Here is a 26,279-nt window from a genome sequence, read left to right on the forward strand (position 1 = left end):
TGTGGGTTATCATCCAGCACCAGCGCATAGCCGCCTGGGGTTGGCATCACGGCCGGATGATCCTCGCGGCCCCAGGTGATGGGCTTGTCCGACCATTCCATGTACTGGGGGACCGGTGGAACAATGGCATTGACCTCCATCGCGCGCCTACGCTGGTTGTGCTTGTCGTCAGGCTCGCTGGTGAAGATGACGTAGATGACATCCTGCTGGGGGAAGACGTCACCGGCCCCGTCGGCTCCCGGAGCGGAAGGCGGCGGAGGTGGCGCAGGCGGGAGGGCTTCCCCATGCGCGATCTTGGTGAGCCAGCTGCACTGCCGAGCGGTGTGCGTCGCCGGCTTGGCCCCATCGTGGAACTTGCAGGGCCCATCGAGCATGGCCTCGAAGGTGTACTTGGGCTGCCACGGCTGCTTGCCGTCGTTCGTGCGCTGGCGCCGGCTGGAGCCTTGGTCGTCTGCCATGCGACCGTCCTCGACAGCCGGAACCAGCCGGCTACCCCGGCGGGTATCCGGTTGGTCGAGTTTGCGTTTGCCTTGATCCGGCTGGGGTCGGCCGGTTGCTGGGGTGGCAGCCGGCTTGGATACGGTCGGCTTGCTGGCCGCGTCGACGAGCACGAGGAGCTTCATAGAAGACTCGGCCACAGCGTACTAGTCGACCACGACCATGAGCTGCTCGAGGGTGGAAGGTTCTCGGCGCATGATCTTGTGCTTGAGGAGGGTGCCGTCTCGGCAGCCGTCGATGAAGTACTGGATCGCCTGCACTTCATGGACGCCTTCACAAGAGTTGCAGAGCTCGGTCAACCGCATGAGGTAGTCGTGGAGCGGCTCGGCCGGCCCCTGTACGCATAGGGCCAGCTATCGGGGGCGACCAGGGCGTTTGTACGTGCAGGTGAAGTTGCACACAAACGCCTCCTAGAAGTCCAGCCAGCCGTTCACGCTGCCGATCGGCAGGCTGTTAAGCCAGGTCCGGGCCGAGCCGAGCAGTATGAGGGGCGTGTAGTGGACGGCCACGCGCTTGTTGCCGCCGGCGATGCCGACGGCGGTGGTGTAGTCGGTCAACCAATCATCAGGTTTGCCCGAGCCATTGTACTTGGGGGTATCGCGGGCCAAGGTGAAGCCCTTGGGGAATGGCTCCTTGAGGATGCGCGACCCGAAGCATGGCGTGCCAGCTGTGCGTTCCTCTTTGACCGCACGCGACTAGGCGATACGATCGAGGTGGATGCGCGCGTCTGCTACCTCTTGAGCTTGCGTTGTTTTTTCCCTTGAAGAGGAAAGGGTGATGCAGCATAGTAGCAATAAGTATTTCCCTCAGTTTGAGAACCAAGGTATCAATCCAGTAGGAGAATCAAGCCAAGTGTCTAGAGTACCTGCGCAAACACAAACGAGCTTGCACCCAACGCTATAAAGGGGTTGTCAATCCCTTCAAGATTGATTGCAAAGTGAGATCTGAAGGCGGAAAGTGCAAGGAAGTAAAAGTGTAAGGCTGAAAATATGATGTGAAGTAGACCCGGGGGCCATAGCGTTCACTAGAGGCTTCTCTCAAGATAGCAAATATTACGGTGGGTGAATAAATTACCGTCGAGCAATCGATAGAACCGCGCAAAGTCATGACGATATCTAAGGCAATGATCATACATATAGGCATCACGTCCGAGACGAGTAGACCAATACTTTCTGCATCTACTACTATTACTCCACACATCGACCGCTATCCAGCATGCATCTAGTGTATTGAGTTCATGACGAACAGAGTAACGCCTTAAGCAAGATGACATGATGTAGAGGGATAAACTCAAACCAATGATGTAAACCCCATCTTTTTACCCTTGATGGCAACAACACGATACGTGCCTCGCTACCCCTTCTGTCACTGTGTGAGGTCACCGCACGGTATGAACCCCAAACCAAGCACTTCTCCCATTGCAAGAATCATAGATCAAGTTGGCCAAACAAAACCCACAACTCGAAGAGAAATACAAGGATATGAAATCATGCATATAAGAGATCAGAAGAAACTCAAATAAGATTCATAGATAATCTGATCATAAATCCACAATTCATCATATCTTGACAAACACACCGCAAAAGAAGATTACATCGATCCAAGAGAGAGAAGAAGCCATCTAGCTACTAGCTTTGGACCCGAAGGTCTATGGTGAACTACTCACGCATCATCTGAGAGGAAATGGTGTTGATGAAGAAGCCCTCCGTGTCCGAATCCCCCCTCCGACAGGGCACCAGAACGTGCCCCAGATGGGATCTTGCGGAGACAGAAGCTTGCGACGGCGGAAAAGTATTTTCGTGGATCTCTCTCGTGGTTTTGGATTTTTCGGGGATTTATAGGCGGAAGAAGTAGGGCAGACGAGCCACAGGGGGCCCACAAGCCTACTAGGCGCGCCCCCTGGCCGCGCCTAGGGGGCTTGTGGCCTCCCCTGGTGGCCTCTGCCTTGGTTCTCATGCCCCGTGCGTATCTTCTGTTTCGGAAAAAATCTTTTCGGAAGTTTTATTCCGTTTGCACTCCGTTTAATATTCTCCTCTGAAAAGGGTCAAAAACACGGAAAAAACAGGAACTCGCACTTGGCACTGAGTTAATAAGTTAGTCCCAAAAAAGATATAAAAGACATACAAAACATCCAAAGTTTGACAAGATAATAGCATGGAACCATAAAAAATTATAGATACGTTGGAGATGTATCAAGCATCCCCAAGCTTAACTCTTGCTCGTCCTCGAGCAGAGAAGTGATAAAGAATGATTTTTTGATGTGGAATGCTACCTAACATATTTGTCCTTTGTAACTTCTTTATCGTGACATGAATGTTCGTGAAGAGGGAGACGGAGTACTAGTTGTCGGTCTCGCTGCCTCAGGTGGTGTTCTACGCGTGGTTGTGGGGATGCTATGTGTTTCGGCCTGCCCCTCTCGGTGGGCAGAGACGTGGTTTTATAGTCCAGCCAGGGGTTACAATGGTAACGATAGGATTTGGGGTGGGGGCCGTCTGCCAGCCTCTTGGAGCGGCTGCGGGGCCCACCGGCTGTTGGGTCTTATCGCGGGTCCCGCCGATCGTGTGCAGCAGTGGTCGGTGCGCCGAGTCATGAGGGCGGGTGCGACAAAGGGGGGACATGGCTACATGACCTTCTTGCCCGGTCAGGGTCGGGGTCCCTGTAGCCTCGCTAACCCTTCATCACCACGTCACAGCATGGCAGTACGGTCGGATGGGACGAGAGCAGGCCGCCCAGCCGGCCGGCCCAGCCCCGCCAGGCGTCCGGGCGCGTGTCAAAGAGGTGGCCAGCTACCGCCAGCCGACCAGGTACGCGTGGGCTAAGGGGGCCGACTATCGCTAGCCGACCGTACTCGTGGGCCGAGGGGGCCGGCTATCGCCAGTCGGCCTGGGGGGCCAGGCGGCCCCAAATGTCTTGGAGATGGATAATCCCCGCTCTTGGTATACCTGGAGTAATATCCCTGCCAGTTTTCAAAATGAAAAAACCTTTTTAGTAATTTTAAATGTATATGCATTAGTAAAAATCATGTTTTTAATTTTGTTTTTCAGATATTCGAGAATATATATATAAAATAAAATAAATAAAAATAAAGGGAAGCAAATAAATTATTTCAGGATTAAAACCAAAATAAAAACCCCAAAAGACCCAAAAGAAAACTGCCGGATTGAGATACAAAAAACATGCGACAGAAAAATTGGCACCGGTCCATGTGCGTTTATTCGACACTTTGCTGCATCTTTTTTATGAATTGTTGCTTTTTTTAATGGGTTTTGACTTGTTTCTGTATCTTTTTTTGAGAACAGACACTTTGTTGCAACGAGAGACGTTTTTTTGGAATAGGGGGACCCCCAAAGCTTCATTTGGGAACTCAACCTATTTGGGCCTTAAACATGGGCTTAACCGCTCAGAAACAGATCCTTCGTTCCAGCCCAACCACCACTCTCCCTTTCCTCCCGCACCTTCTCCGACACGCTGCTCCCCCTCCATACCGCCAATTTTTTTGCAGCGCCTCCAAACCCCCGCTTCTCTATTCCTAAAAATTCCCCAAAACTCACAACCCCGAGCGAAGAATCTACACGATTGGGCACCCATTTCGAACCATCCCGCTCGCCGGAGGTGGCGCGATGCCGTCGAGGAGCAAGCGCGACTGCCTCGGCAGCGATTCCGACGAGGAGGAGGAGGAGGAGGTCGTCACCCTCTCCTCCGACGAGTCGGGGTCCGAGGCGGAGCGCGGGGCGGAGGCGGCCGACGACGACGACGACGAGTACGTGGCAGACAGCAGCGACGCGGGCGGCGTCGAGGACGAGGCTGAGGAAGTGGGCGACGGCGATGACGGCGACGGCGACGGCGGGCGGCCAGTTCGAGGCGGGGGGCCAGTCCGGGGTGGGCGCCGGGGCGCTGCGGAGCCCGACGAGGAGAGGAAATCGCAGAACGTGGACGCGCTCGTCAGGTACGCTCTGGCCCGACCACTTCGGCCCCATGTACGCGTGTCCGTGCTGTGCGCTGGTGGTGTATCGACGCATCTTAGTGGATTCATAGGGGCTAGGGTTCGCATTAGTGTTCATCTAGATTTTTTTATGGTGACGAGACTAGTCGATGGATGCTCCTGGATTGTTGTGGGACATGCTTGTGGTTTCAGATGCCAATTCAGCATAAGAATCCCCAGTGATACACTAATCCACGCCCTGTTAGATACTAGTACATCTGAACAATGTGCCTCAGCTTGGGTGTGTTTGATCCGGTTCCTCTAGAATTTAGCATAAGAGACCCAAGTCCAATTCCTCTCCCCACACCATGGTCTGTTCTGGAAAAACAGGGTAGAATTTAAATCCTATGTAACTTACAACGTGATAGAAGGATCTCTCTTTTTAATCCCACTCGATTGGTTGTTTCCCGTGTAATCTGCAGGGTTATCTCTTGAGAACTTTGTTCTGGAGTATCCAAGCCTGAATGTTGATGCTCTGATCTGATCCCTCTCACTAACTAGCTATACCTGTCACTCAAGTTTTCGTAACGGCTTCAAGCTGAATATTGCCATTCACGTAAGTATGGTGGCTGGTGAGTATGCATATGGCTGAATGACTTGGAGGAGATCACATGAAGCTGGTAAAATATGGACAGAGATATTTAACCTTATGTATTCCATCTTGTAACTCTTTTCATATGTGGACAGATTGGACTTAGTCAATAACTCATTGTGCATACCAAGTAAACAATGGGTAGCTATGTGTAACAGAGTGCTCTATAGTGTGGATACTCTAGTCATCTCTCTGTCAGGATTTTAAGCATAGAGATATGGCAGTGAGTACCTTGTATGATAGGGCACGAAAGAATCCTGAAATCTTACTGTATTGGTCAGAGAAAGTATGGTCAGGTGGAACAATCTTGCACTATGTGATGTATCGCTCTAAGCCTTTTTCTCAGTTACAAGTCATTTTCTCTTAGATTGCCTTGCACACACTGAAATTTGTTTTGGTTTAATTGACTATAGCATCACAAATGCACTCTCTTGTTTGAAGATATTTATGCATTTTTCCTGGTTTCTGTCAGGGGAAACCTGGTTGTCAGAAGGCAGCCACTTATTCCACGTATCCTTTCTGTTTCTGATGCGGCAGCGATAGCTCGAAAACCATTCAAACCTCCGTGTGGAAACGGATACAGTGAAAATAGTGAGCTTCTTGCTCGGCGCCTTTCAGCCCGTAAAAGATTTGTCCCGTGGGGTTCAGTACAGCCATTTGCAGTTCCAAACAATCTTCAGCAGCTGCCTACCATTGTTAGTGATGATTCCTCAGAGAAAGAGGAACCTCTTCCACCTGGCATAGAGCCATTAGTTTTGTGGCAACCCGAGGAATGTGACAAAGAGAATAACAATTTTACTGCAATTGAAGTTGACCATCTGCTTGTACGTTACCTTCGTCCTCATCAAAGGTAATATATTATCCTGTTAATGTTTTTCCTATATTCATTTTTTACATGCTTGATTGTTTGCAGTAAACCCTCTATTTTATGGTATCCCCCATGGTAATTACCATCAGCATTAACTTTGTGCAGAACATGTACTCTCTGTAAGTTGTAGACATTCACATATAGATACCACATATTGCACTGCAGGTTTGTTTTTAGGCTAAGCAGGTGCAAACAATAACTAAAAATGCTGATTTCTTCTGAATCTTTGAGATGATGAAAGTAAATCACATGATCGTGTTGTAATGCAGGGAAGGAGTTCAGTTTATGTTTGATTGTGTCTCTGGGTTGCTAAGTGACGATGGAATCGCTGGATGCATTTTAGCTGATGACATGGGGTAATAAGCTGGAACAATTCATGCCCTACCTCTTGTCCATTTTTATACTTTGATGTAAATACATAATGCTTCTGTCTTTCAATCCTTTTATTTAGTCACTGACTTGCTGTTACATAAAGCTACTTCTGATGCTTCCTTGCACTTTCCAGATTGGGGAAGACTTTACAGTCAATAACTTTACTATATACCCTTCTCGCTCAAGGCTTTGAGGGTAAGCCAATGGTTAAAAGGGCTGTCATTGTAACCCCCACAAGCCTAGTTAGCAACTGGGAATCTGAGATAAGTAAATGGTTAAAAGGAAAAGTGCACCTGCTTGCCCTCTGTGAAAGCACACGTGCTGATGTTCTTTCTGGAATAGGAAGTTTCTTAAAGCCCTTGAGCCGTCTTCAGGTTTTCTTTTACTCAAACTCTTCTCCTTTCTGCTATTTTCTATTACCATGCTTACCAATTGCAATCAGAATTGTGTCTTCATGACAATGTCTGGTGAATTTATATGTTTGGAATTGTAATCAGGTACTCATCATATCTTACGAGACCTTCCGCATGCATTCGTCAAAATTTGAAATACCAGGAAGCTGTGACCTTCTCATATGTGATGAGGCTCACAGGCTGAAAAATGATCAGACACTAACAAACAAGGTATATCAGTTTGCCAATTTAGTTGCCTTTCATACATACATGAGTCGTTTGCAATTAAGTTCATCTCCGATTTTGCTCTGCCTGAACTCACCAAAACACTTGATGCACCAGTCACTGGCGGCCCTTCCTTGTACACGGCGTATCCTGTTATCAGGTACCCCAATGCAGGTAGGTTTTTGCTTTCCCATTCTTTTCCATATTGTAGCTGGAAGCCTGAAACCATTGTTTTGAATTTTGATATATTCATTTCTCGCTGCAGAATGATTTGGAAGAGTTCTTTTCAATGGTAAATTTTACAAATCCAGGAGTTCTGGGGGATGCCGCATATTTTCGCCGATATTATGAAGTATGTACTTTTTATGAAAATCACAAGTTATAGTGCTAAATATTATCAGTTACAGCTATTCATTAACAGATAGTGGTGTTCTCAGATATTTGTTATTCAAGTTTCTTTGTGTGTTGTGCACCTAAAATCATGTGTTATTCCTGTTAATTGCATCCTATCTTCCTTTCCTCTGTATTTAACTCTAACATTATCTGCCCCTAATTGAAGGCACCAATAATTCGTGGAAGAGAACCCACAGCAACTGCAGAAGAAAAGAAGTTGGGATCCGAGAGATCTGGAGAGCTTAGTGCAAAAGTAAATCAGGCAAGTCCTTTTCCTCTGAAGAAGGTTGTCTGCACTCCGCACTACATAAATTTGTTCTACTGTATTGTCCACATTTATGTTATAATCTCCTCTAGAATTGTCTGGATGCATTTTCTTCTACAATTTTATGGGCTCTAGGTTAATTACCTTCTGAATTCTTCTGATGGCTTCTCAATGATATTCAGTTTATATTGAGACGAACAAATGCCCTCCTGTCCAATCACTTGCCACCAAAGGTATGTTCTCTCCAGTGTATATTTGACCGGATATGTTCATCACACATTCAAAAAACACAAAAAGAATTGTGTACCTGCTATCCATTTTGTCTTTTATAGTGATTCTTCCTTCTTTTTACATTATATAATTGTGCCTCATCTACATTACTTAACCCTGCTTATTGTATAGATTGTTGAAGTAGTGTGCTGCAAGCTGACTCCTTTACAGATGACACTGTACAACCACTTCATACACTCCAAAAATGTAAGGAAGTTTTGTACTGTTCTGAGTTTCAAGCAATATTCAGTAGGCACATGTAAGGTAGTCGGAGTTATATTTACAGTAGTCTGTGGTTGACCCTGTCAGGTTAAACGCTTGATATCTGAAGAAGCAAAGGGTTCTAAAGTTTTGGCATATATTACTGCTCTTAAGAAATTATGCAACCATCCGAAGGTAAATAATTTCAGTTTAATGTTTTGCCCCACGATATATCTCTTTCAGTGAAAGTAGTTTTGACAGTAGGATCAGAGTTTATTACAATCTTTTTTTTACTGCAATTAGTTAATGTCCGTACCTTGCTAAACCTCAACACATTGAGCTGTCTCGTCTGGCTCTGCCTTCTACACGCCCTTGGCTCTGCCGCTGCACTTGGTCGTTGTCTTCACCTGGCATCATGATGTTGTGGCCCTGCTTGACCTACACTACATCCTCAGCACGCTGCAACGCTGGATTGAGCTTTGTCTTGACTCCTGTCACGATTTGTGTTGAAGTATTTGTTTTTTCTTCCCCGCTTCAAAAAAGCATTAGTTATATGTTAAGATATGTATCTGCGGCATTGTTTATAAGGCGGTAAGGCGACCTAAGGCGAGCACCAACCGCCCTGACGCCTAAGCGACTCATAAGCGCCTTAATTGTAAGGCATTGCCAGCGCGCCTTGCCGCCTAAGCGTCCAAGGCCGGACGCCTTATAAACAATGACCCGGGAGGTTGAAGTGGGTGAATGAAACCCCACCACCACCGTCACCAACTCTAATATTTGTAGTAGTAATTAGTAATGGATCTCTCTTTCAAGCACCAGAGGCTTAAGCACAACATTGTATACTTCTATATTGCTGTCAAGTGCTACCCTGCATCTGCATTCTATACTGGAATTATCTACTTTTTGACAGTTTTAAAGCTTGTTCATGATAATGTATCCTGCATAGATTGACAATGTTATAAGCTGACACCATATTCCTTGTTCTCGGTAACTTGAGGGCTGACTCTCACGCACGTCTCCCTCCCTCCCTCCCAACCCTAGCCGCCTCCCCCTCCCCCTCCCTTCCTCCCCTCCCCCGGGGCGCCAAGGATGGTGGCGGCGGGGCCTAGGCTGCCCTGCCTCTGCATGCGGAGTCCCGGATCTGGAGCGGCGGCTCCATTGGCGAGGCATGGCAGGCTAGCAGCCGTGCGGGAGGTGGATCCGACGTCTTGGCCACGCAGGCGGCGGGATCCAGTGGTCGTTGGCGTCCGGCGGCGGCTTTTGCGGTGGCCGGTGCGCGCGATCTGGCGCCTCCCCTCCTCCCTTGTTTGGCGTGCGGGCCAGCCTGGTCGGGCCGCGCTTTCTTGGATTGCCGGTTTTGTACAGGAGGTGCTGGTGGTGGTGGGGATCTAGTTCGGGCGAAATCCCTGGTCGGCCATGGCCGGCCGCGTCGACGGTGACGCCTGAGGGCGCCGTTCTCCTCCTTGGAGGCGTCGGTATGGACTGATCCCCTCACTTCCCCTTCCCCTAGGTCTCCCAGACGAAAGCCTTAACTTTGTTGGGCGGCGGCGGCGCTTACGGCGCCGTTCCCTTCTTGAAGGCGCCGCTTTGGGAACCTTGGGGCTGGGTGGCGCTTGTGGGTGGTGGGCGACGGTGGTGGTGCGGCCCTATCCTAGCATGGATCTCCGTCCGTTGCTTGGAGATGGACTCGCGTAGGTGGAGGTCGTTGTTTGGCGTCATGATGGCGTCGATGGCGGAGGCACCTGCCAAGGCTGGTACCTCAATCTGATCTGAAGATGGACCAGTGGAAGATGGCGGCGACGACACATGTGAGTGCGTCGGACCGGTTTGTGCCCCGGACCCGGTATGTGGCTCGGTCAGGGTCTCCGGCTTTAGATGTTACGCTTAGGTGAGAGGTCTGGGTATTTGGTCCAGCTTGCACCCCTTCATCATATGGATAGGAGTAGCGACAGATGTTGCCAAGATGGCGGATTCAGGCTTATTGTTGTACTGCTTTGTAAGGTCCTCGAGAATAATCAATAAAATGGCCGCATGCATCTCCCAGATGCAGAGGCCGGGGGTCATCCTCCTTCTCTAAAAAAAAATATTCCTTGTAGAATGCGGAATAGGCTTGGTAACCAAGTTCTTGCACTGACTTATTATTTCTTGATACCTGGCAGCTAGGAAGTTACTAATGTGATTTGATAGGTTATGTGAAATTCTGGGCTGTTGTTGCCTGTGTTACTGTTCTTCATAGCCAGCCTGCATCAGTTTCACTTTTTTGGTAACTATATGTAGCATGACAAACATATGTTGCTTGGTTATCTTGGTATTGCAGCTAATCTATGACACCATAAAGAGTAGCAAGTCAGGAGGCTCCGGTTTCGATGACTGTCTACGCTTTTTCCCTCCAGAACTGTTTCAAGGAAGGTATGCCTAACTTTTCTCACTAGCTCCTCAAGCAAATCCAACTTATCTGTATCGTTTCTTTTATGCAAGATCTGGATCATGGACTGGTGGAGGAGGAATGTGGGTAGAACTATCTGGCAAAATGCATGTGTTGGCTAGATTGCTAGGGCACCTCCGACTGAAAACTGATGACCGTATTGTCCTTGTATCAAATTACACTCAGGTAAGATGTTTTTAGTGTACTCCCTTCGTCCTGAATTAAGTGACGCGGAGGGAGAGCTAAGTTAGTACAGTACAAATTTATATGCAAATGGGGTCAGTTAAATCGGGACAGAGGGAGTATTATGTTGATTACACAGTATCATTTTAGTAAGGTTTTGTTGGTCTTGGCGGGTCCATTGGGGATGGATGTTGTAAGATTTAAACTAAGTTCCTCTCATTAATGTTGATAACACAGTATCATTTTAGTAAGGTTTTGTTGGTCTTGGCGGCTCCATTGGGGATGGATGTTGTAAGATTTAAACTACGTTCCACTCATTAATGAATTGGCCAAGCTCACATCTGTATGCTTCAAAAATAAGAAAACGTGAAGGTATTGTTGGTGATGGAAAAATTCGTATCTTGAAAACTTTCCTGGGGTCCTGCAACAATAAGTCGAACATCAGTGCACTTATTACTGTCTATGTTGTCTTGAAAGTTCTACATTCTTTGTAGCCTTAGGCCTGCTAGTGCTAGCATTCTTTACACTGGCTAGTGGCTACTGAAAACCATTAAGTTAAATTATTAAGTAAGTACTTCTAAGAGCATCTCCAGCCGCGCCCCCAGAACGCCCTCCCATGCGCCTTTTTAATCGCCGGCACTAAAAAAATCGCCCAGTCGTGCCCCCCGGACGTCGTTTTGCACTGGATTTAGCCAAAACTAACCCCGGCGATCTCAGGCCAAACCCAGCCCCCCCGGGGGGCGCTTGGGGGCGACTGGTGCTATTTTTGCATCCACAATCCCCACCAGTCAGCCTCTCTCCTCTCTCTCTCCTCTCTTTTTCTGCTAGGCCCACCATGTGCATGCAAAAAGGGAATCTTTCCCCTCTCTCTATCTCTCTCCTCATGGCCGACTGGGGTGGGGGCGCAGCCCGTAACCCGAGCCCCCAAGCCGTTTTTTTCGCCAGTTGGCCCCCAGGCGGCGCTATTTCGGCCCCTGGGGGCGCCTAACGGCCGGAGATGCTCTAATAAACAAAGGGATGGTATCATGCTAGTAACTAGTAAGCCATTATTAATCCCAAATCTTCATTGTCTTTACTATCATGTTTATAGTCAGACCATATCCTGCGGATATACTAATTATAAGAACTACGAAAGTCAAAAGATATGTACTCCCTCCGTTCACAAATATAAGATGTTTTGGATATTTCAATTTGGACTACATACGGACTTAAATGAGTGAACAAACACACTAAAACGTGTCTATATACATCCAATTCAAAAAAACCCTGGAACCTCTTATATTTGTGTACGGAAGGAGTATCTTACAACCAAAAGCCCTAGAACACAAAGTCAAGAACATGGTACTTGGAATTAAGGGTGAAGTGATAGTTACCTTTGTTAGAGTTATAATATAAGTCATGTACCCCTTTGTATTTATCCCGTTGTATAAGGGGTTTCCTGCATATGTTCCACACCTGTACATGTATATATATCGGCCTATGGCCTCATGGGAATACAAGTTGCATATTCCTAACATGGTATTAGAGCTAGGTTAACTTTTACACGTCGCAACTCGTGTTGTTGATCCGCTCCCGGCCAGATCGATCCCGTCGAGCCGGCCTCTCCTTCCCGTCACCAGCCAGATCGATCCCGCATTTGCTCTATCTCAGGCCTCCCCGATCCGGTTGCCTTCCTCGACGGGTACTGCTGGTTCTGTGACTGAGGCTTCCCGCACTGAGCAACCACCTTCTACACAGTCAGGTACATCCCCATGGGTTCTGGACTCTGGAGCTTCCTTTCATATGACTTCTAATTCTTCCACTCTGTCATCTCTTCGATCGCTTGATTCTCTTGTTCATGTCCTCACCGCTGATGGTACTCCCCTTCTTGTTGTTAGTAGAGGCACTCTTACCACTCCTTATTCTGTTCCTGATGTTGCTCATGTTCCTCGACTTACCATGAATCTGTTTTCCGCTGGTCAACTTGCTGATTCTGGTTGTCGTGTCATCCTTGACCTTGACTCTTGTTCTGTCCAGGACCGTCGCACGCACACTCTGGTTGGGGCTGGTCCTCGCCTCCGTGATTCTGAGGGTCTTTGGGAGTTGGACTGGCTTCATGTTCCTTCCGCTGCCCACTCTATCGCCAGTTCTTCCGCTTTGGTCGCCTCGGCTACTGGTTCCTTCCAGCAGTGGCATCATCGGCTTGGTCATCTGTGTGGTTCTCGTTTGTCGTCGTTAGTTCGTCGAGGTCAGGAGATGCCTCTTTAGAGTGTCAGGGTTGTTGTCTTGGCAAGCAGATTCAGTTACCATATCCACATAGTGAGTCAGTGTCTAAGCGTCCTTTTGATTTAGTTCATTCCGATGTATGGGGTCCGGCTCCCTTCGCTTCGAAAGGGGGGTCATAAACACTATATTATTTTCATAGATGACTTCTCTAGTTACACATGACTTTATTTCATGACTTCTCGTAATGAGGTGTTATCCATTTATAAGCGTTTTGCTGCCATGGTTCATACTCAGTTCTCTTCTCCCATTCGTGTGTTCCGTGCTGACTCCGCTGGAGAATATATCTCTAAGATGTTGCGTGATTGCTGAGCAAGGGACTCTCTCAATTCTCTTGTCCTGGTGCTCACGCTCAGAATGGCGTTGCTGAGCGCAAGCATCGTCATCTTCTTGAGACGGCTCGTGCATTGATGATTGCTTCCTCTCTCCCGCCTCATTTTTGGGCTGAGGCCGTCTCCACCTCCACCTATCTTATCAATTTCCAGCCTTCAGCTGCCCTACAGGGTGGTGTTCCTTTCGAGCGTCTTTTTGATCGTTCTCCATATTATTCGATGCTTCGCTTGCTTGGTTGTGTTTGCTATGTTCTTCTTGCCCCCCGCGAACGCACCAAACCGACAGCTCAGTCTGTTGAGTGTGTCTTCTTAGGCTATAGTGATGAGCATAAGGGCTATCGTTGTTGGGATCCTATCGGTCGTCGGATGCGTATCTCTCGGGATGTGACTTTTGATGAGTCTCGTCCCTTCTACCCACGCCCATCTTCCTCAACGTTTTCCGTGGAGGATATCTCTTTTCTCACTTTTCCTGACACACCTATCACACCCGTCGAGCCTTTGCCTACTCGTTCCGCTCCCCCTGCTTCTCCACGTCCAGTTGATTTGTCGCCACCATCTCCACGGTCTCCTCGTCTAGCATGTCCCCGGATTCTAGACCTTCATTTCCGGTGACTTTTTCGTCGCCACTCCCCGATTCTATTTTGGCGATTCCTCCTTCCATTGTTCCATCTTTTCCTCAGTGTTACACTCGTCGTTCACGTTCTGTGAATGCCTCTGTGGATCTGTCGTCATCCTCGTCTCAGCCTACTTATGGCTTGCGTTCTCGTCCTCGTCCGCCTGTTGATCGCTTTGGATTTTCCACCGCTGGCGCTGCTGTTCTTGAGCCGACTACTTATCATCAGGCTGTTGTTCATCCTGAATGGCAGTTTGCGATGGCTGAGGAGATTGCTGCTCTTGAACGCACTGGTACGTGGGATCTTGTTTCCCTTCCTCCCGGAGTCCGTCCCATCACTTGTAAGTGGGTCTACAAGGTTAAGACTCGCTCCGATGGTTCTCTTGAGCGTCACAAAGCTCGTCTTGTGGCTCGTGGTTTTCAGCAGGAGCATGGTCGTGATTATGACGAGACTTTTGCTCCTGTGACTCATATGACCACTGTTCGTACACTTCTTGCCGTGGCCTCTACACGCCACTGGTCTATCTCTCAGCTTGATGTTAAGAATGCTTTTCTTAACGGTGAGCTGCGTGAGGTGTACATGCAACCTCCACTTGGGTATTCTGTTCCTGATGGCGTGGTATGTCGTCTTCGACGCTCTCTCTATGGCCTTAAGCAAGCCCCCCACGCCTGGTTTGAGCGTTTTGCCTCTGTGGTGACTGCCGCTGGTTTTTCACCCAGTGTTCATGATCCAGCATTGTTTATTCACCTTTCTCCTCGTGGTCGGACTCTTCTTCTCTATGTTGATGACATGGTCATCACTGGGGATGACCCCGATTATATTGCCTTTGTCAAGGCCCGTCTTAGTGAGCATTTTCTTATGTCTGATCTTGGACCTCTTCGCTACTTTCTTGGGATTGGAGTCTCTTCTACCTCTGATGGCTTCTTTATATCCCAGGAAAAGTATATCCAAGATCTTGTTGCTCGTGCTGCTCTTACTGATGAGCGCATTGTTGAGACTCCTATGGAGCTCAGTGTTCACCTCTCTGCTACTGATGGTGATCCCCTGCCTGACCCGACGCGCTATCGTCATCTTGTTGGCAGTCTTGTTTATCTAGCTGTCACTCGTCCGGATATCTCTTACCCGGTTCATATTCTGAGTCAGTTTGTCTCTACTCCCACATCGGTTCACTATAGTCATCTCCTCCGTGTTCTCCGATATCTTCGGGGCACGATCTCTCACCGTCTATTCTTTCCTCGCTCCAGTTCTTTACAGCTTCATGCCTATTCGGATGCTACGTGGGCTAGTGATCCTTCAGATCGCCGTTCACTTTCTGCTTACTGTGTTTTTCTTGGTGGTTCTCTCATTGCCTCGAAGACGAAGAAACATATTGCAGTTTCCCGTTCGAGTGCAGAGGCTGAGTTGCGAGCGATGGCTCTTTTGACGGCAGAGGTGACTTGGTTATGGTGGTTACTTCAGGATTTTGGTGTTTCTGTCACTACATCGACTCTGCTCTTATCTGACAGTACATGTGCTATTAGCATTGCGCGCGATCCTGTGAAGCATGAGCTCACCAAGCATATTGGTGTTGATGCTTTCTATGTGCGCGCTGCTGTGCAGGATCAGGTTGTTGCTCTTCAGTATGTGCCTTCCGAGTTACAGTTGGCGGATTTCCTGACGAAGGCCTAGACTAGAGCACAACATGGCTTTTATCTCTCCAAACTCAGTGTTGTTCATCCACCATGAGTTTGAGGGGGGGGGGGGTGTTAGAGTTACTCCCTCCGTTCCTAAATATAAGTCTCTCTAGAGATTTCACTAGTAGACTATATACGGATGTATATAGACATACTTTAGAGTGTAGATTCACTCATTTTGCTCCCTATGTAGACTCCTAGTGAAATCGCTTAAAAGACTTATATTTAGGAACGGAGGGAGTATAATATAAGTCATGTACCCCTTTGTATTTATCCCGTTGTATAAGGGGTTTCCTGCATATGTTCCACACCTGTACATGTATATATATCGGCCTATGGCCTCATGGGAATACAAGTTGCATATTCCTAACAACCTTAAACCTATATATTGGATTTATGTTTGGTTTCCTTTTTGGACTGTCAAAATCATATATTTAAACTGCTCCCTCCGATCGGAGGGAGTACTAGTTTCTGCACAAGTGCACATGACTTTATTTTTGCACCTCTTTGGCTCTTCCTACTTGTTTTGTGTACTACATATTCTCTGCATGTTTGTCATCAAACGGGAGAGTACAGTCTTTAGAATGTGCGTGTAAACTAGTTTCTGTTCATAAAAGATACTCCCTCTGTAAAGAAATATAAGAGCATTTAGCTAAATACTTTAGTGATCTACACGCTCCTGTTTAGATCACTAAAGTATTTATCTAAATGCTCTTATATTCCTTTACAGAGGGAGTACTTGTTATAATTAGTTTGCTCTTTGGATACCTGCAATCTACAGAGCTGGAGTCATTAACTATTATCATTGTCTAAAAGTGCAGACATTAGATTTATTTGCACAATTATGTCGGGAAAGAAGATATCCATATGTTAGACTTGATGGATCAACATCCATTAATAAAAGGCAAAAGTTGGTGAACCAATTCAATGATCTATCTAGAGTACGTAACATCAACCTTGTACCCTGAACCGAAGCACTTATAACCTATCATTATATTCTAAATTACTGTATTTGGCAGGACGAGTTTGCCTTTCTACTTAGTAGCAAGGCAGGCGGTTGTGGGCTTAATTTGGTGGGTGGAAATCGATTGGTTCTCTTTGACCCAGATTGGAACCCTGCCAATGATAAGCAGGTTAATATCTGTGATTTATCACTCTCAATGGTTCTGTTTAACTCCAAACACCTTGCAGTTGAACCTTTTCATCTTTTGATATTTGCAAAGGCTGCTGCTAGAGTATGGAGAGATGGGCAAAAGAAGAGAGTGTACATATACAGGTTCTTGAGCACTGGAACCATTGAGGAGAAGGTTGACAGCTCCATTTTTTTTTCATTCCTTTTTTACTTATTTTTTCATTGTCAAGTGAAGGAATACTGAGTTGCTGATTGCTTCTTCTGCTGACAATATGATATGCCACATTCATCTATAGGTATATCAGCGTCAAATGGCAAAAGAAGGCCTCCAAAGAGTTATTCAGCAGGAACAAGCGGACGACAAAATACAGGATCAAGTACCTGGAGTTTTCTTTTCAATCCTTGAAAGTGCCAAATATGTTAATGTTAATTTCTCACGTCTTCATTTCACTTTTGCAGGGCAATTCTCTTTCAACAGAAGATCTGCGTGATCTTTTTACTTTGCATGATCAAGTCAGGTGAACTCTGCTTCTCCATTATAGCTTGGATCAGTTGCCAGTCATGTACATAAGTGCAATTAAGTTGCCTTTGGGATCAAGGTCACAGTTTCTTGCATATTATCATGCAAAACATGCAGGCTTACTACATAAATTGTTTGATGAAAGGAGTTCATGCTCATTTGATTTAGGTTGAGGGTGTAATAAGTAGTCAAATTACCATTGGCTTGCAAACAAATGTCAAAAACTGTCGCAAATATGCTATTCATAGAAACCAGATTCGTTTCTAAGTTAGGCCTAAATACTCTGTTATTAGTTAAACCATTGAATACTATTCAAAATATGTAAAAGCCAATATCCAAATTCATTAGTTCCGTCTATATGTAGTTGATATTATACATCATCCTTTTCTTTCCATTTGGTCTCGCAGGTCTGAAATACATGAAAATTTGAAGTGCGATCGCTGTAACAAGGATCACTGTATGCCGTTAGATGGTAATGGTTTGGATTTAAATGCCACTAAGCATAATACAGTTTCGACATCAAAAGAGAAGTTGTATACTGATATTGGTGGCTTTAGAGAGATCTCCGGATGTGTGCAGAAAATGAATAGTTCAAATCGACAGGTATATGTGACACCCTTTTCTATTAGAATGTAACTCTGTAGTTGCTTCAAATCTCAAGTACTTTGCTGTACTGCTCCATTCACACCCTTTTCAGATCGAACAACCTTCTGAAGAAGATTTACAAAGCTGGGGCCATCATTCTGATTCATCAACTGTACCTGATACCATCCTCCAGTGTTCTGCTGGTGACGAGGTGATAGCCTCAGTCCATGTCTCTTATGCATCTAGTAGTTATATAGGTCTTCTTTGTGTTAGAACTCACAAATCTCACACCTTCGTTACTTCTTTAGTTTTTCCAGTTGTTGTAAGATTCTACCACTTCCGCTTGATACACTTGTTCTTACAGTTACCATCTTTTTATCCGATTACGAGGAAAATAACGCTTTAGAATGCTATGGATTGTGCTTAGGAGTTAAGGTTGTTTAACGTGGTTCTGAGGAACTGCTGCCATTTGTCAACAAGCCATTTGTAAAAAATGACATGTGTATCTTGCAGGTTTCTTTTGTTTTCACCAATCAGGTTGATGGGAAACTTGTTCCAGTTGAATCTATGGTGCGATCAACAGCTCATCAACCAAATGGAGTGACAGCTAGTGGAGAAAAAGAAGCGGTGAAAATAAATTCTCCGAGGAAACCTGGAAGGCAATCTTTACTTGGCAAGAATTTGAAGATGATGGGATTCAATTTGAAGAATTCGTCTTTGAGATCTCGAACTGAATCCAAGAGGACATCTCCAGTTTGCTTGCAACCGTTGAAAAAAACCAACCCCTCATCAGATCATCAACCTCAGACTAAAAGACTTCATGTTGCTTCTGATATATCTGATGATGATTTTGTTTGAATCCATCCAACTTAGAGCTAAATTCTCCACTGAAATGGCATCTGTTGATCTGTATTATGTCGTGTAAATACCGCCGTCTCGGTGTATATACTGCATATGGTTACGGTGAGTAAGAAATCATATGAAAAACATCCCCACCCCCCTCCCCCCAATGAGGTTGCATCCCTCTGTAAAATTCATATCAAATATATTTATTAAAAAATTGAAACGGTTGTAATTTTTAGAAGCTAACTGCCTTTTCAAGCGGACAGAGCATTATTCATCACTTGGTCTTTCCATCAGAGTAAGAAATTTTAACATGGTTGCTGATAACTTGCAGATCATTTCGAGACGAAGGGCTAATCATTGTACCACACTATCATCAAAGGTTCATTTTTGTTTTCGTTTTTCATACATTACAATCGCGCAATGTGAGGCTGGTTTACTCTAAATTCATGGCATCTATGAGCTTGTCTATAGATCTACTTTTCACTTCATGTGATGCTGTGGTAAATAATCTTTTGGCTGTTTTCACACTGTGTTGTCTTAGTCTGTGTACAGCTTCCACAACTGGCCATAATATAGCTCAAATTTGCTTTTAGGCCAGCACTTTTATCAATGTTAGCTCCTGGATATACATGCACTTCTCATATTGTACTATAAATGTTTCTGAGCTTAGCACCTCCCCTACCCACCGGGATCTGAGAGATGTTTAGGCTGTAGCCGTTACCGTAATAAAAGTTCATGAATTTGTGAGATCTGCAGTATGCAAAGGAGACCAGCTGGGCAATTTGAGTGTTATTCTGACAAAAAAATCGGGCACTGGGTTGTTTGCTTTCACCTCCAGCTTTCTGTTATTTATGCCTTACCATGTGGGTGACAGCCAGACTCTCAAGTTTTTTTTTTTTTTTTGAAAGACACTCTCAAATTAGTGTAGTAAAAGCCTGGCATTTGCACTGTTGTGGTCACCCTCTTAGCATAGTCAAATCAAAGTACTCGTAGATCCAGCCTAGCGGCTATTTTAGTATCATCTTGATCAAGTGTAAACTGAAAAATGGAAATTCCTGCTTATACAGGGGCTCACATTTCTTCAATCTACTCAAAATAGAACTTCGCTGCAATATAAGCTGGACGTTTCCCCCAGAATGTCCATAATGTGATTTGTTGTATTTTGACATTAGAATTGCTACATGCATGCGATATGTAGCCAGAGAAAAAGGGTGGGTGGTCTTCACCTTTAGTTATTATAATTACAAGGAAATATATTCTGTTCTTTCCTTTTTTCTCGAGATCTGTAGGATTAAAGGTAGTGGGTTGAGTGTGTGTCACAATGAGGCTGGTCTTCATTCCCACCACTCACATGTGCAGTCACAAAAGTTAACACATTGCTGGAAGAAAAGAATTGGTGCTGTTCATGTGCTCACATGGGTTCTCTTGATCTTAAGAGCTTTGCTTATACTAAAACTTTGACCATTATGTGGTTAGGTTTTCAAGCAACTTAACAAAATGGAATGCACATGCTTTTCTCCCCATGAATGATCTGCTTTTTCCTAAAATGGTTCTTAATTCATCCGTAGCTAAAACGGAATTCTATTTATAATACATAATCTGCAGAAAATGCACATAATTTGAACTTTTGATTCCATGTTCTTACAGAACTCATGCGGAATCCTTTTTATCTAATGATATTGCTGTGGAAATTAGACCTCACCTCGAACTGTTGATTTAGATTAGATGGTCTAATATTTACAGCATAGAACTCTAGTTCTGTTGTCTTTGATATTACTGCATCACACCAATGTGAAGATCCTACTTCAACCCATCTAAGTATCTTATAGTAATGGGGACAAGTGTTAAATTCGATGACATTCTTAAGGGTCATTCTGAAATCTGTTAGAAAAGTTTCTCTTCCCTGGCATGTCATGTTTTATATCTTTCCTTGGCTGCTAAGGGGGGAGTGAGGTTAACATGATTAGATGGGTGCTTCAAAACTTTATGCTGTATTCGAGGCTGGGTGCACTCCAGATTAGGTTTCAGTGTCATATATTCAGCAGTAGGTTAACAGTTTTTTTCTTTGAAATCTCGGCCCCTTTTCCAGTGACATGGCACGTCATCCAACAACACAAGTAACCTAACTGAGGCTTAATCTGCTATCCTTTCTTATATGTGAGAGTTAATATATATAAAACGCCAGCACCCTGCTGGAGGTGGCTACTACGTCCAGTTCATAAAAAAACGTCCCTCTGGACATAAGCCTACTAAAACTTTTGAAACTTTGACTACAGATATCTTTTTAAATATTTAGCCTTGATACTTGGAAACCATACGTGCAGACTTGCCTCGAAAAGTACTAGCACAATATCAACTTTTGTTTGATTTTATTGATATGTTTGTAAACAGAAGTTAATGCTCCATGTTATGTGTCGGAGACCTGTCCAAAACGTTAGCTTTTCATGATCTGAATGTGGAGTATCTCGTTGCTGGTAATTTTGCCATTCCAGCAGCATGTTGCACTCCATCTATTAGCATGGACACTGTGAGGTGACCTGAGACTAGACGAGTGTTTAAAATGGTCCTGTTTCCACCAGGACACTATAGTCTGTGATTCAATAGAAATAGGACAGGCATTACTAAGGAACAAGAACTCCTTGACCGGTCCGCTGTGAGGTGACCTGGAGGAGGCACAGGACGGAGGAGCCGTATTATGATTGGTCATGGAGACGGAACCAAGGCGAGGAGGGAGAGGATCCTTTGGGATCACATGGTCCTGTTCTGAGAGGTCCATGTCGCCAGCTCACTCTGGCTAAATAACAAACCGGTCAAGTGTCGGTCAAACGATCTTGTTACCTACCTTCTCCCTCCCTCCCTCCCTCCTGCTGGTGCCCAACCGATCCCAATCCCGGACATCTTTAAGCATGTTTGCATTTTCTTTTGTTAATCTGGCATGTGCATGCGCACTTAACAATATCTGCCAGGCTATAGATGTTCCACTTCATCCTTTTTGTCGATAGGTATCGAGAAGTTTGCAGTTCGTAGAAATGTCACAGCTAGGATTGACGGTTCAAATTTTGGATAGGATTACAGTCGTAGTCGTTGCTTGGTGTGTTAGGCTTTGATTTCTAGCGTGCAACATTTTAACTGGATTTTAACTCCAGTGATATGGAGCCATGTAGACTCGTTAAGAATGCCAGCCTACCTGATTCTTTGCTTGGGCATTCGTACTCCATTCTGCCCTGAACATGGCTTACCCTGGCATCTGGTGACCTTACCATTAACGTTGCTTTCCCCTTGAACAGCACATATCTGTTCATTTGTTATGGAGATCGCTTTCTGTGCTCATCTGCTCTTCTTCTTCAGGTCGTCCACGCCAGGTCTTCCGCTGAGGCCGCTGGTCCCGAATCCACGGGGAAGAAAGCTACCACCGAACCTACGCCCCCGCCCCCGCCCCCGCACCGCACCGTAGGCCGTCGGACTCAGGCCGTACGGATTTTCTTGTTCCTCGGTATGCGCTTCATGAACAAAGCCTTACGATCCTCTTGTCTCGCATGATCCCCAACAGTTGCCACGCCAGTATGGCCCTGTGCCGTGTGGTGGATCATCATGTGTTCAATGAGGAAAAGGACTGTTGTCTGCGCCTTTGCTAATTCCCCCTGCAATTATGGATGGGTCTAATTTGTTCTACTCTACACTTGGAGGTTGGCATCCTTGCACCATACTCCTCGCAAACCCCACTATAATCATGCCCCTTGGCTCATTCGAAGAAATAATTATGCCCCTGCTCTCAATTATTTCATGCTGCTTGATGACACTACTGCTATATAATAATCGCAGACAAAACGTCGATTTCCCCTCGATGTATACCCTTTACTAAATGTATGTATATAACCAAAAATTTCCCCGTGCAATATTTTCCTTTGGTCATTAGTTTGGTTTCAAGTAAAAAACACCATCTTTCACGTGACGACATACATGTACTTACTGGTAGCTCTTGATCTGCAAATAAATCGCAAAGGGTTACGTGTCAAGCTCCGAGGCGAACCCAAGTGGCGTTGGTCGGTGTGGCAGGCAGACCTTGCCGCATCTGGGTCATGCACCTCACGTGCGCTTGCTTTCCCGGTGGTAAAAGGGCCGGGAATCAAGTGCGGTTGCGGCATGCCAGAATTCACTCTATCCAACCACCGTGCCGGGATTATGATAACAATGCCAATCACAAGCTGGACAATGACAGCCATTGTTTGACCGCGGCGAGGCCCCAAGACCGGCATTTGCCACACGTCCAAGCAACTAGCAGCGCGCATCCAAACGAGGAAGAATCGCTGCTGGGAGCACTGGCACTGGCACACCGACGCTCCTGAGATTCTTCTCCCCCCCCATGAGCGCCGCACGCACGCGTCCATGGTTCCCGATCCGTGTTGGGACTTGCGATCTATCGTCCCAAGATCGCATATCAACAAACGGCATTCTTCTTCTTCTTCTTATCCCGGGCCTGGAGCTGGCACAGAGAAACAAAATCAACAGTCCGTTCCAGAACGATCCCCGTGCTCTCTTTTTGTGTAATGAGAAAGGTTTGAACGGTTGTACTGTGGCATGCGGCCGGCGGTGATGCTGTGGTGATGGGGTTTTGTGACGGGTGCCCGTTGGAATTCAGAAGAAGCATCTTCGAGACTTCAACTGGGTTTCAAGTTTCGGGTGCCTTCACTCGAGAGTCAAGTTTCAGGTGATGACAGATATAAGTGGCTAGTCTCCAAACCATAACTACAAAAAGTGAAAAAGCCATGACCAACCCTTACGTTTCATATGGTTCGAGTAAACCCACATGCCCGCATACGTATGGCCATGCCGACATTGTTGTACTCATATACTCCCTTCGTTTTTACATATAAGACCTTTTAGATATTTTATTATGGACTACATACGAAGCAAAATGAGCGAATTTATACTTTAAAATATGTCTATATACATTTATATGTAGTTCATAGTGGAATCTTAAGAAGGTCTTATACTTAGGAACGGAGGGAGTACTTCCAAAAAAATTCTAGGGAAAAGTACCACTTCCTCCGATCTGAATTAACTGACGCAACCTGTGTATGTATCGGAGGGAGTACTGTATATATTTCACCTATATGGCTCTAATCCATTGTTCACCGGTGGAGAAAGAAAACAGCTCGCCATGCATCTCAATCATCACCGTTTACTACAGGCGGTGCCAAACAATTGCAGCGCACATCTACCCAAAAGCTTCATCCCAAGCAGCCCCCCTCTCCTCTCATCTCTATAAAACCCATCCAAATCCACCATCACCTCCACACTCAGTGACCCGTAACAGTGCCCCGTTTCTTCAGCTCGCACGCCGAGACCAGACACCACCACCATCACCACCTTTTAAAAGCCTCGCCACGCATCAGCCAAGCTATCCCACGACGATCGAGCTAATTAATCTAGCTAGCGCGCGAGCCATGGCATGCGTTAACATGTACAACCCGGACGGCGGCGCGGTGGCGTTCGGCGGCGGGCAGCCGGGCCCGCGCATCTCCTTCTCCAGCGACTTCTCCATGGAGCCGCCGCCGCCGGTGCAGAACCGGGCCATGGGCCTGCGGTGCCAGGAGGAGGACCAGAACTTCGAGTTCTCCGTCGGCAGCCACCCCATGATGGCCGCCGACCAGCTCTTCTCCAAGGGCAGGATCCTCCCCTTCAAGGTCGAGGGCGGCCGCGCTCCCTCCACGCTCCGCGACGAGCTCCGTGGTAGCGCCGACGAGGAGAGGGCGTCCACGCCCAAGGGGTCCAGCCGGTGGAGGGAGATGCTCGGCCTCCGGAAGTCGCTATGCGTCGGCGGCGGCGTCGCCAACAATGCCGCCGCGGCCAAGAAGGGCGACAAGGTCGTCGCCGTGGACGCCGACGCCAAGATAGCCACCGACATGGCCGCGTCCAAGCAGGTCCGTCCGCTGGTCATCTCCATGTAGTAGCAATCTTTGCAGTCCACGTTAGCCACGTAGTAGTACATCATCATAGTACTACTACTAGTACGCAATTATTGAATTGTTAAGAGCTGTTGGATGAAGTGATGTGTTGTCTCATTACAGATCCTTTGACCCATTGCAGGAGCTATGAGAGGTGACCGGCCGATGGGGACTACGGCGACATGACGAAACCCTTCTTCTTCCTCGCCATCGCTCGCACCATGTTCACCGGTCTTCTCTCATCGCGCTCGTCAGTCGTTTTGGGTGGCCTGATTGCGTGTGTGCTAGCTAGCCACTGTAGATGGCCAGTGTCCATGTCCATGTGTGTGCATGTGTTGAAGAGCAAACAATTCTGTAATTTCACTTCTTTTTTCCTTCTTCTTATCTCACAAGTGATCCGCTCTCGATCCCTAGCCAGCTAGCTAGCAGCAGCTGTCCACTGCCACTAGATCCCCATGCATCACCTCACACTTCTTTCTCTTCTTCTTCTTCTTCTTCTTCCAAGCTTTGTTTTTTTCCTCCACCACCATCTCGCTCTGCCTGCCCATGGCGGCCTGTACATAATGCTTGTGCGTAGATGGGGGATTTATGGTGCAATGATTAGCCTTTGCCAGACGGCCAGATCTGTGGCGACACGAGCTGAGCCTCTGCTGGCCTCTGTTGTTGTAGGGATCATGCACGCAACAGTGCGCTCCTTTGTCACCTTGCTCCGCTGTGCATCACATGCATGCTTCCTTCCTCCTCCTTCGTCAGTTCGTCTATACACGATGTGCTCCGCCGCATGTGGGTTTATATATAAAGGCAGACAGGCGCCACAGAGCCGGCGCGTGCGATCGAGAGAGAGAGAGACGAAGATCGACGAAGGGTGGGTGTGGCTGGCTCCCCCGACAAGTCATCTGCACTGGATGCGTAAGTCCTCCCCATGGCCGGCTAGATCGGCGTTAGCACTAGTGATCTTATTGTATTGGTCCGTGAGCAAATGGTGCCCGGCTTTGCACTTTGCAGGAGAAAATCAATGGTGGGGCGGCTATGCTAACGTTGCTTTAGCGCATTCCGTGGGTGCACTGTCTCCCCCGTAGGCTGGCAGCCGGCGGTCGTAGTGGGATTGTTTAAGAGGATAATAATGGGATAAGCAAGCACCACGTACAAGGTCCGTGGAATCAATTGGTGGCGATCGTCGTCGGTCATCATCTTTGAAGATGCATGTTTCTTCCGACGATTTGTGGCACAACTCCTGGTGAAGCCGAGCTGTTTCCTCTGAATCATTTTGCTTTTCTCAACAAGCCATCAAAGGTGCTGGGAGACTAGTGAGTCAGAAACAATGATCGATCCACGGGTTGGTTTGAAGACAAAAGAGGCCGTTTGTTTTTGCCTTTGATTTGACCACGCACTTTGTAACACGGGGATTGATTGCATTAGGGACAGCCATGACATCTTGATTAATTAGATCCCCACAAATACAAAACTGTTCCCATCTTGAGTGCTCAGGTCGGCATGACCTATGCAGCTATGCCCAACCAGCATGTCAAGATCACGGCCAGTTCTTTTGAGGTGATTCTCGACAATCGCGTACGGAGAATCAACAATAGGAAAAGAACTCGATTTGGTTATCCAAAACCGCCTCAAAATGTTACAAGCGGTAGTGCAATGAAAAATCACCTACGAACCATAATTCTCACCTTTTCTTTTACACACGGCACG

General features: G+C 46.6%; 2 protein-coding genes across 3 annotated transcripts; both read left to right on the forward strand.

The window, feature by feature from the left end:
- The first annotated feature begins 3,957 nt into the window (after window positions 1-3,957).
- On the forward strand, window positions 3,958-22,526 carry LOC123402879 (DNA repair and recombination protein RAD54). 2 transcript variants are annotated; one of them, XM_045096841.1, is made up of 23 exons: window positions 3,958-4,444; window positions 5,545-5,922; window positions 6,210-6,296; window positions 6,446-6,686; window positions 6,810-6,935; window positions 7,047-7,103; window positions 7,195-7,281; window positions 7,489-7,584; window positions 7,770-7,820; window positions 7,990-8,064; window positions 8,167-8,253; window positions 10,376-10,467; window positions 10,537-10,669; window positions 16,369-16,488; window positions 16,567-16,680; window positions 16,771-16,854; window positions 16,976-17,056; window positions 17,139-17,197; window positions 17,607-17,802; window positions 17,897-17,995; window positions 18,298-18,747; window positions 18,962-19,009; window positions 21,979-22,526. In XM_045096841.1, the coding sequence occupies exons 1-21, from the start codon at window positions 4,119-4,121 to the stop codon at window positions 18,640-18,642; spliced, it is 2,934 nt and encodes a 977-aa protein (XP_044952776.1). In that variant the 5' UTR covers window positions 3,958-4,118; the 3' UTR covers window positions 18,643-18,747; window positions 18,962-19,009; window positions 21,979-22,526. The 2 variants fall into 2 exon arrangements, with proteins under 2 accessions (XP_044952776.1, XP_044952775.1); XM_045096840.1 differs by lacking the exon at window positions 21,979-22,526 and having other exon boundaries at window positions 18,962-19,258.
- A 1,287-nt stretch (window positions 22,527-23,813) lies between these two features.
- On the forward strand, window positions 23,814-25,284 carry LOC123402309. Its single transcript, XM_045096208.1, has 2 exons — window positions 23,814-24,554; window positions 24,721-25,284. Exons 1-2 carry the CDS (start codon window positions 24,078-24,080, stop codon window positions 24,727-24,729), a joined length of 486 nt encoding a protein of 161 aa, XP_044952143.1. The 5' UTR covers window positions 23,814-24,077; the 3' UTR covers window positions 24,730-25,284.
- The last annotated feature ends 995 nt before the right edge of the window (window positions 25,285-26,279 follow it).

Source organism: Hordeum vulgare, chromosome 6H, assembly GCF_904849725.1.
Source record: "Hordeum vulgare subsp. vulgare chromosome 6H, MorexV3_pseudomolecules_assembly, whole genome shotgun sequence".
NCBI classification, from domain to species: domain Eukaryota; kingdom Viridiplantae; phylum Streptophyta; class Magnoliopsida; order Poales; family Poaceae; genus Hordeum; species Hordeum vulgare.